The 11,655-nt window shown below is 35.6% G+C and overlaps 1 protein-coding gene across 1 annotated transcript in view; it reads right to left on the bottom strand.

Annotated features, from left to right (window-relative positions):
* Positions 1-3,912: 3,912 nt before the first annotated feature.
* The window catches only part of LOC122348112 (serine/threonine-protein phosphatase 2B catalytic subunit alpha isoform-like), a 43,165-nt gene continuing 35,422 nt past the window's right edge, over positions 3,913-11,655 (bottom strand). Inside the window, exons 12-13 of the mRNA XM_043243374.1 lie at positions 6,842-6,871; positions 3,913-4,566 (exon numbers count right to left, since the gene is read on the bottom strand). Of these exons, the coding sequence (XP_043099309.1) occupies positions 4,367-4,566; positions 6,842-6,871 (230 nt within the window). The 3' untranslated portion in view covers positions 3,913-4,366. The remainder of the gene's footprint in view (positions 4,567-6,841; positions 6,872-11,655) is intronic.

Genomic DNA, 11,655 nt, shown 5'->3' with positions numbered 1-11,655 from the left:
CTGGTCTCTGCAGCTGCTCGAAGGAGCGCTGCTAGCAGTGGGCTGGAAGTGTCCACATCGCCCGGCCCTACCCATTTGCGGTTGGTGTTGTTGAACTCCAATGCTTTGAACTGATCAATAGACAGCTTTTCGGATGTATTTTTTCCTTTGGCTCTCTTATAATGTCTTACCAATGTTGAAATTGTTACTCAATATTTTATTGAATTATTGAATAAGATATAGGAGAAATAAAATATAATATCACAGCATTTACAATGTTACATATTCACGACTACTGGCACTCCAATACTGTGATCTTACATTGATTTTGAGTCGGACTCAGATTTTTCCAATCAGGAAAGAGAGGCTTGCTCTTATTAGATTACAAATGACCTTCTTCTATCCTCCTTATGATGTGTGGTTCTATCTCTTTATCAATTACTATTAGATCTCTTGAGGCAATGTTCAGAAAATACACAGTCACAACATTCTCTTGAATAGACTAGAAAACTCACGTTGGCAATAGCAGAAGCGCTTTAGCATAGTTTATATCATTATTTATCGACAGCTATCAATTTGTGGCAGTACACGAGAAGGTATTATATCATTCACAAGTGAAATACTGGGTACCTCAAAGCTCAATTACTAGGCCCGTTACTTTTACAATTTACATGTTACCTCTGGGAGATATTAATAGGGGACATGGTGTTAGCTTTCACTGCTATTTACATTACATTTAGTCATTGTAGCACATAGCCTTTATCAAGCGACGTACAAATGAGGTATGGCATATAAAGCAAATTAATATCAGCAAAGGGCAGTAGTGCATAAGTGCTGCCAGGTGGGTCTTGTCTTACCTAGCGCCAGACACGAGGGCTTTTTTTTTTTTTTAAACAAAGAAAGGATAGGAAGGAGCAGGAGAAGAAGAAAGTGTTATCAAAGTTGGGTCAAGTGTAGACAAAAAAGATGAGTTTTTGAGTTGGTTTTTGAAGATTACTAGTGACTCTGCTGCCTAGTGGCAGTAACGGGCAGATCGTTCCATCAGCGAGGAACAGACCAGGTGAAGGTCTGCAAGAGTGATTTTGCACCTTTGTGAAGGCACTGCAAGGCGCCTTTCGTTTGCAGGCGTAGCCACCTGGAGAACATATGATTCAATTAATGGAGTGCAAGTATGAGGAGCAGAGCCTGTGATTTGACCTGTAGGCCAGCATCAGGGATTTGAATTTGATGTGGGCATCTATAGGAAACCAGTGTAAACCTAATGAAGAGAGAGCGTGGCGTGGGCCTCCTTGGTTCGTTGAAGACCACCACCCCCACCGCTGCATTTCTGGACCATCTGAAGAGGTCTGGTTGTAGAGGATGGGAGGCCAGCAAGGAGGGTGTTGCAGTAATCAAATCACTGTATGCAGATGATGTTTAGCTGTATAGTTATATTTCTGAGGTGATACACACCAAATTGTTAGAAAACAGCAGAATGCATGAAGTCCAATATAAATAAAACTGGATAATGAGTAACTTGGACCTAAAACCATGAGCATGTATTAATCTAGAACACAGTCCAACACTTGATTGCAGCTCTGTTCATTCTTCTTGATCAGTTAGGAACCTAGGTGTGCTGTTTGATGAGCAATCTTTCCTTTAAAACCATGTGTCTATCATCTGTAAAACTGTGTTTTTCATCTGATAATACCTAGAAAATCAAAATTGACTGTGGGCAGATTAATTAGCACCCAAACTCTGGACCAATCTACTTTGCACTGTTTGGGGAAGCAAACATTAAAGATTGCTAAGCTGCATTAATTAGATCAGCCATAACTGGGAGACACTTCTCATAAAACACAGTGTACTCATTATTGTAAAAAGAATGGCATTGACTCTAATAATAGTCTGTTTCTTTCTTTATTTTGTATCCAGATCAGATAGTGGATCAGCACTCAGAAGATTGTTCATCAGAGACCAGAACACCTAGATAAGCCTCATGGATAAATCATCTGAACCAGGCGCACACACACACATACCTCTGGCTTTGCTTTGTTGGGGCCCTTAATTTATGAGGTTAATCGTCGATTTGATTACAGAGACCGCTTTTGAACAATTTGTTATTAAGCATAATCTTGTTCTTATCATTGTATCTCTATCCCTTCATCCCTATGATTGTATTCTCTATTTTATAATGTTCAGTTCTTTGATACAATGTAGATATATTGATTGCTGATTTCACTGAATGCTGTTCATTTTATATTGTTTTATGAGGTACCATTGTATTCCTTGACCATCAGAACATAAGACCACTTTTTTTAATAGAATATATATAAAGCATGAAACTTGGTACTCTTCTATATAATACCCAGCCATATCTCCCAGCCCAATCAGAAGCCTATAAAGGAGTGGTCAATCATTAAATCAACCATTTTTATTTATATTTATAAATAAATTTATATGATGGGGTGAAGCAGAGGCGAAGTACCAACTTGGACCTGGAAATCTGAAGGGTCTGGAATTATTCTGGATAAAGGAATGCTCCAGATTTTTTCTCACTGATATTTTCCAAACTTCTGGGCATTATAGGTGAACAGTCAGAGCTGCAAAACTAGAAAAGTACTGAATAAATGGCATTATTAATTGTGGCCAGTGTGTTTCAGAGCAAAACTGTTATTCTAGTAACACGATTTCTCCCTCATTTTAAAATTATTGCCTTCCAGGTTTAAGTCTTGCAAATCCTCAGAAATGCTTGATAGTAAGAAGTCTACATTCATGATGGTTTATTCCAAGTATACTCACACTCTTGCTTGAGAAAAGAAAAAAGTTGAGAAACTGAATTTCTATGCACACTTTATTTAACAGTAATATAAAATAATTTCTTTTCAGTAGCTGTAAAGTGCAAAGTACTATCTGCCAACAGTTTGGAAGTAAAATTGGCAGTGCAAGGGCAACGTAAGCTGTTATATATTAAAATTTAACATTGATGGAGTTTGTTTCAGAAAGCATTTAGCAATAATAAACTGATATAAAGCAGAATCGATAATAATAATCATAATATGAAAATTAGACTTTAGTCTGTGGCACTAAAAAAATAAAATAAATAAAAATAAAAACTTTGTGTAGGACACAGCATCATGCTTTTGAGTTTAACATCAGAGAACCACAAACTTATTTCAAAGTTAACACATTAAACATGCTAATTCAGACTATATATACTGGTGTATATACAAGCATTTGTTTAAAATCATGACTCCTCATCCAGGGTAATAGTAGATGCTTTGATTACAAAAATGTTTCTTGAAGCTTTTCGTAAGTGTTATAGCTAAGAATGGCAGTACATTTTTAGGATTTGGTCCACTAAGCACACTACAGGTAAAAACAGGGCTTCTGGCAGCCAAAAGGTAATTCAATATTCTTAGTCAAGTCTTACAAAACATGCATAGGCTAATATTTTCTAATTAATAAATTTTTCTTTCCCGCTTTCTTTTTTTTCTTTCTTTATTCCTTTTAATAGCATACACACACACACACACACACACACACACACACACACATTTTTTTTCTCTCAATATGTTAAAGCGGGAGGAAAAAAAATTACAGAACTTTCAATCAATTCATACATAAATGCACCTAGGCCACCCAAATAAAACAAAAGCATACAGTAAGCACAAAAAGTGAAAAGAACCAAAAAAAAGTCCAGTTTTTAAACTCCAAGAAAATTTATATTCATTAAGCTAGCTTGTAATAAATACAGAAAGTAGGATCCAAACACACAAAGAAAACCTGAGGTAAGCATAATCTGTACAAAACCATATAACATTCCATTTTGGCATTATAACAATGTTGCAAAACATTCCTTTAAGACTGCCTAATTTACTCTAGAGCTAGTTTATAAGAGTAGCAAAAGGTATTAATAAATAGTCCTTACTTAGTTTGTAGAGTACTTTTTTTTTTTTAAGTTCTGTCCATTTTTAGTGCTGTATTTTGTAAAGCGTACAATAGTTAGCAAGAAATTACACACAAAAAGAGAAAAAAATCCTTTATCCAGTAAGTAAAGGTCTTTTCACATAAGATCTCTTGTCTGCTCTAATTCCCTGTGCCGAAATCAAGATGGCCCCCCCTCCCAATTTAATTTCGAACAGATGACAGCTTTTCATGTTTTTAAGCAAAAAAAAAAAAAAAAGAAAAAAGGTATATCAAAGACTAGCGAGTGTCACTCTGAATTATGTTTGAAATGCTGCTCTCCCCCTCACCTCTTCTCTACTTTATTTCTCGTGTCCTTCGTCTCTTTTTCCTTTTCTCTAAACCTACACTCCAATCTTTCCTTTCCCTCCATCAACTATGGCATGGAAAAAGATAGGGAGGGGCTTAATCGTTGTGGCGGCCATGCAGGAACGGTGCAGGATCACTGGATATTACTGCTGCCACTGCAGGTCTTGCCCTCGGTACCGTTGGTCTCTGATGACAGAGCCTTATTTAGGGAGTTGAGGCTGGCATCACAGGGCATGACGTCACGGCGGGGTGGCATTCGTTCATTGATGCGGTCCAGCCCTTTAGCCTCCTCAAAGCTGCTGATCTTGTGCTGAGGTGAGAAGCCTTTAATTGCTGCAGTAGAAAGAAAAAAAATGGTATGACAAGTACACACACTCCCTATTTTATTTTGGAATTTAACTGCTTGGCGCAACAGAAAACTAGTTGTATGATATTTTTTATCAAGGCTTGACATTAACTTTTTTTTTGTCGTGGTTTTTATTAACCTCATTAAATATATGCATAATTTTAATACAAATATGAAATACTTGTAAAAATGAAAGGGCACTTCTCAGGCACTTCACATGTTTCTAGCCATCTAACGGTAAACTGCATGTCAAATTTCTCCACTTTAAAATGTGCATGAAATTCAGTTTTCTCAAATTTATTTCTCTCAAGCAGAGCTTGTGTGAGTATACTTGGAATGTGCTAATGAATGTGAACTTTTGCTATAAAAGCATTTCTGTGATTTGCAAAAACGTAAACCTGGGAAAATAATAATTTAAAATAAGGGATAAATCGTGTTACGAAATAAATGTTTGCTCTGAAACACATTGGCCACAATTAATAATGCCATTTATTCAGCATTTTTTGCAGCTCTGACTGTTCACCTATAATACCTGAGAAGAGCGAGCCTCAGCTGCATGGCCTTGTAACTGTCAGGATATTACTATAAATTGCTGTTTGCACTGAACGTAATCTTGCTGATATTTTGGTTCCCTAATTAAATGTTTTAATCACATTTCCTTTCTGGTCAGGTAAGTAAAATTCTCTTTACTTTAAAAAATATGTCAAACATGTCAGTTAATGTCAATCTCTGTTGTATAAAAAACTCAAGACTGCCATAACGGATGGTAGTAGTAGGAGTGACCATGTTACCCACCACAGCTGAATTCCAATTGCATTTTTGGCGGGTTTGGGGTTAATGTCAAGCCCTGTTTATCATACATATGTAAATACACACACACACACACACACACACACACACACACACACACACACACACACACATATATATATATATATAGATCTCTCTCTCTCTCTCTCTCTCTCTATATATATATATATATATATATGTATGTATGTATATAGATATATATAGATATTTTTAGTATATACCTCAATATACTAACACTTCTTGCAAAGTCACGTTAAGCAAGGTATTATAAAGTATATATAAGGTGAAACAAAATATCCACTAATTGTACAGTAGTAGTACTGGGGCAGAGCTGGGCAGTCTCGGTTCTGGAGTGCCTCAGAATGAAGTAGTGTCCCCTGAATCACTCACTGAAAATGTTTTAAAGGTTTCCTGCACAAACCTGAGCATTCTCTGGCTGTCTAGAACAGAGCTTTGCACCATGTTCAAAATAAAAGTTGAAGTATGAGTCGAGAGGATGAACTCATCTGAACAAAAATGAATGATGGCAAACATACAATAATATAACACCAGCAGAAAACTTGGTGCTAAGCTAACCACATGTTACACCTGTTTAAAACATGCAGCAAACTACAGGAAATGCAAAGATCATTTTTTGTTATTTGTTTGCTTCTTTTTGTATTTTTGCAGAGTCTTATATGTACAATGAATGAGAACTGTGTTGCTGCATAGCACAGGGCAGACACAGGTTATTAGCAGTGTTACAAAGAGAAGCACAAGGACGCAAAACAGTCACAGATTAACCATAAAGTGAAAGAAAATAATACATGAGTATGGCACCTCTTTTTCTAGAAGAAATGTTCAAGAACAACCACAGAACATGTAAGGACGTAAATAGCAGTCACAAACCTGAAGAACAAGCTGACATTGTTCTTGCTGAGATTTTCATTCTTTTTAACCGAGGGAAAGCCACATATGTTTTTAGTCTAGAGCTAAAACTAAGCAATTTAAATGGGAAAATGTGTGCAGAACAAAAGACAACAACACTGGCTTATTGTTTTAAAGGGGTCTATTTTGCATGTATAAATTTATGAATCATATAAAATGGTGTTTAAGCCACAAATAAGCACTCTGTATGTTTGTAGAAGATACATTCTTTTTGTAAATATAATGAAAGTGTCTACTGGCACATCCGATTTTTGAAATATGGTTATTGTGCATTCTCTCTACATTATGCTACCATTATTATTGATCAGAGCGCCATCAAGGAAACCTATCTTGATCCCCTTTAAAACAATCATAGTTTGTGTAGTTGTGTGTGTTTCTTCTTTTCTTTTCTTCTGCTCAGCACACTAACAGCACAGTGAGCACACACACTACACAAACTACATGGACATGTATGAACCCTGTGGAACCCTTTAACTGTTGCACAGATGCAGCAGAAAGAGGGGAAGGAGCCGTGGACCTATTTACCTTTATCTGCCTCTATAGCCTCAATAGTAGCTGAAGAGAAGAAGAGGGAATCGCAAAAGCGAGTAAAAGAGGTGAGCAGAACACGTTATATTTGTCCAGTCAGTTGAAGAGAAAAAAGACATTTGGGACTTTTTTCTGTTCATCTTTATATCATTAAAAACAATAGGCCCACTACATGGCCAAGACAGGGGGGTATTAGAGGGTAAAGAGAGAGCAGCATGAAAAATGGGTAGTTAGTTTAAAATGTTGCAGCGTGACATGTAAACAGATTTGACTCCACTATAGCAATGGTTGTGGGACACAAATTGGAAATTAATGAGGAAGTGAAAGTACGTCAGACTTCATGGTCAGTCAAAGCAATCCAAGTGACAGAAAGGAGATCAGTGACTTTCAATGCGTTAGTTTAAAATGGGTCTAAATGTCCTTATTTATTTTTTTTATCATAGTAACACCAAAAATTAATACCTCAAAACTTCAAGGGTTTTTTATAGCAACTTGGATCAGCAACTGCATGTGTGTTTTGCGCTTTATTAAAGCGTGTCATGAACAAAATCTGACAAACCGCCATCTTCACATTGTCTATATTCAACACAATTCACATTCAATACTTACCACAAGTAATCAAACAAAACTACAAACATATGCAATAAATACTACAAAACAGCAACACAGACACACAAACACATACACACACACAGAGACTTTAGCAGTAATGGGGGTTTCAACATTGGAGTAGAAGCACAATGATGTCCGAATAGAGAGTTTGTGATTCTATCAATGCTGTAGCAGAACATTGCTGACATCACTCTACATATGGCATGTTCTTAAGCTAGCTAGCCAAAGGCAAACATGGCCACTCATCTCAAATGTGGGTAACATTGTATAATGTTTAAGTGAACATTGAATTTTTATTTTTTTTTTTTTAAATAAAGGAATGGACAGACCATGTCAGCATGATGAGAGCAAGTTTGATTTCTGCTTTAATTTGAGAATGACAAGAGCAATCATTCAATTATATTCCTTCATTCACAGTTTGCCAGTTTTGTGTATTCAGTGTAAAGGGCATGATATTACTAGACGTAAGATAGGCTTCAATAAAATATCACTTTATTATGTGCTGAAAATAACATTTGTTCACGGCTCTTAATAATGAAGAAATAGCACTTAAAAATTGTGTGTTAGAGTTGCATTCTTTCCTTTCTGATTCACTATGTCCAGCATCATGAACCTCCAGTCTTATAAAATGATTTCAAGGACTGCACATACTGCAGCGTTTTTGTTTTTAGTTCATGCTGGTAGCATGCACGAGTGTCTTTATGTCTTTATGCTAGTTACCAAAAGTAACCAGAAAGTTGGAACAAAAATTCCTGCTCTAGAGTGATGTAATGCGACCTGCAGTTACTATCAGTCATGCATTATTGGTTTGACATAAAAAGGAACTGTATTAGGTATCAAGGAAAAAAAAACCAGACAAAAAGCAAAGAAAATAAATAAATAAAATAAACCACAAGTAATTCCAAATTCCAGTTTCAACCAAAAATTAAACTACTGTTTAAAGTTTTAGGTTAAGCAAACGGTTTTGAACAAAAATATGTAAGTTTAGAATTTAAAAAAGTCATGACATAAATTTCCCCAGATTTTTTCTAGTGGACAGCATATTTCAGGGCCCAGTACAACAGTCAGATACCTCTTAGAGGGCAAGTTTCTGCATAAAAACAAGCAATATTAAAAAAATGACAAATTCCTTAGGAAGTCTTTCAGTCTTTCAGTTCAATCTTTTTCCATCATGGTTTGACCTAATGTGCCATAAGTGTTCTGATTTTGGTTTGGTAAGTGAATAATGTAATGCATTGGTAAAACTTTAGTGACACAATTCTAAATGTGTGTTTCGACAAGGCTAATAAGTTCCCCAAGAGGAAAGAAGGATGGGCCACACCATGTCCCCACATTCTGATGGAAACAGCCAATCACAGCCTGGAAATGGGTAAGCACCAAATTACAATCTCCTCCTCATCGGAAAGAGACACTTAAAAATAAAGGTTTCATGATTAGCAGGAAACCATTATCACCTGTTTTCAGTGGCATTTACTACACAGAGCTGTAATTCACAGACAAGCTAGGCAATATCACCTTTAAAATTGAAAGTGATTCGTCTGTGATTATGAAGACAATATTGACTAGCTTGTCAGTGAAATATGGCTCTGTGTAGTAAATGCTGCTTCATCTGAAAACAGCTAACCCTCCATTTTGTCAGTCAAGGAATATCTGATTTCAACCAAGGACTGGTTGTACGGGAATACTAGACGGTGATAAGTAACCTCAAACAAAAGAAAAAGGAAGAAGCAACAAACTGCATTTCATAAAGTTTTGTGTCTAAATGACAAATAATCAGGTTTTGTTAAGGACACTGTTTATAACACTTTAAGTAAATTGATACTAATATATAAATACATATATTGAAACTAATACACATACACACACACACGTTTCTCACAGCGAGTGTCATTTTATATGATTATTTATGAATAGGAACTGTATTTGGTACCAAGACATGGTTTGTGTGTTTGTGGTGGTGTTTTTAGTTACATAGTTTCTTCATTACATGGTGAGTCAGCGTTGCGAGGGACTTTTGCAAATGGAAGTTATTTTTGCTTTCAACAACAACACAGTTAACAAATTCACTAAGCTGTGCTATATTCAGAAATCAGACTTAACATATGAAAGGATATAAACATAGATAATGTTTTCCTTAGTGGATATACAAACTTATGTTTTATTGTGAGTAGGAGACGCTATATGAGATGCAGGGAATCACAGTTGCTCAATCCATCTCTCTCTCATAAAAACGTCATTCTACACTGCAAAAAGTGATTTTATGGTGAATTAAATAATACATAAAACAAGTGAATTTCTACATTAAATAATTTAGTTCAGGCTAGAATTTAAACATTGAAGTAAATTATATACAAGCACTTAATCTTAATTTAAGCTTGCATACATTAAAGTTTGAACTTATAAGTATACTATCACGATCATACACTTGACTTAATATTGACTTAAGGACTGTCTGTGACTGACACTGACATCAGTGATATTCAACTTTCTGGTCACAGAACAGTGTTTTTTTTCTCCCCTTTATAAATTCCTTCAGTTTTGTTTGTGATCAACCGGTCTACCTTGTCCCTCATTGATGTGATATGTGTTTACAACTGTTCAATGTGTAATTATCTTTGTGTGGATTTATTAAAAGACTATTATTGTACTCATTCTCCTTGTGCTTTTCTACTTAACACTGTTATGTACAACTGTTCTATCCCCAAAACAAGTCTCAGCCTTGGCTCAACAATGATATCAGATTATTACGACAGCATTGCAGAACTTTTGAATGTAAATGGAAAAAAAGACAAGCTTTAAATAACATTTGAAATACTGAATGTCTCCCTTTGACATCTCTAAAAGGCTGTCAGGGCTGCAAAGCATACATTTTTTTCTAATATCATTGCTAAAAACTCCTAACGTTCCAGAACACTCTTAACGATTATCAATTTTGTCTTAAACCCTCCTGTTAAAACTTCATCTGTGATTTCTTCTTTTGACTGTAAAAAACCTTAACATCTTTTTTAGATAAAACAAGTTTTTACTTGCACAAACTTAAATCAAATAAACCACCAACATGTATGTTAGACTCTATTCCATTTAAACTATTAAAAGATCTGCTTCCAGAAGTCATAGATCCTATTTTGACTATTATTAATTCATCATTGTCATTAGGATATGTTCCCAAAACCTTCAAACTGTCTGTAGTTAAACCTCTTATTAAGAAACCACATCTTGATCACAAAAGAATTAGAAAAGGAGATTAGAGATTGCTCTGTAATTTTCTGTCCAAGATACTAGAAAAGGTAGTATCCTCACAACTATATTCATTCTTAGAGCAAAATGGTATCTGCAAGGATTTATACCGTACCATAGTTACTAATGACCTGCTTCTATCATCTGATCATGGTTTGGATCTCTTTATTAGTGCTATTAGATCTGACACTATTGATCACACTTCCACTTTTCGATTAGTGGAAGTGCCTTGTATGATTCAAATCATATCTATCGGGCCGCTATCAGTTTGTAGCAGGTAAATGAGGAGGTATCATATCGCTCACAAGTGAAATATGGAGTTCCTCAAGGCTCAGTGCTAGGGCCGTTATTTTTCAACCTATACATGTTACCTCTGGGAGATATTATCAGGAGAGATGGTGTTAGCTTTCACTGCTATGCTGATGATACTCAGCTCTATATTTCATTGCAGCCAGGTAATACACATCAAATTGAAAAACTAACAGAATTCATAGTGAATATAAAAACTGGATGATGAGAAACGTCTTAATTAAAAACGTCTTTAATGCTTAATGACAAAACAGAGGTGCTAATAATTGGACCTAAAAACCCCACATATAATAATCTAGAACACAGTCTAACACTTGATGGCTGCTCTGTTAATTCTTCATCATCAGTTAGGAACCTAGGTGTGCTGTTTGACAGCAATCTTTCCTTTGAAAACCATTTTTCCAGCTTCTGTAAAACTGTGTTTTTCCATCTTAAAAATATATCAAATTATGACCTATGCTCTTAACATCGAATGCAGAAAATTCATGCGTTTATGACCTCCAGGTTAGATTATTGTAATGCTTTATTGTGTGGTTGTTCTGCATGTTTCATAAACAATCTTCAGCTGGTCCAAAAAGCAGCAGCTAGAGTCCTTACTAGAACTAGGAAGTATGACCATATTAGTCTGGTTCTGTCAACACTGCACTGGCTCC

This window comes from Puntigrus tetrazona, chromosome 7 (assembly GCF_018831695.1).
Source record: "Puntigrus tetrazona isolate hp1 chromosome 7, ASM1883169v1, whole genome shotgun sequence".
Taxonomy (NCBI): Eukaryota; Metazoa; Chordata; class Actinopteri; order Cypriniformes; family Cyprinidae; genus Puntigrus; species Puntigrus tetrazona.
Note: the sequence above shows the minus strand (reverse complement) of the source record. Positions and strands in the feature narration are given on the sequence as shown.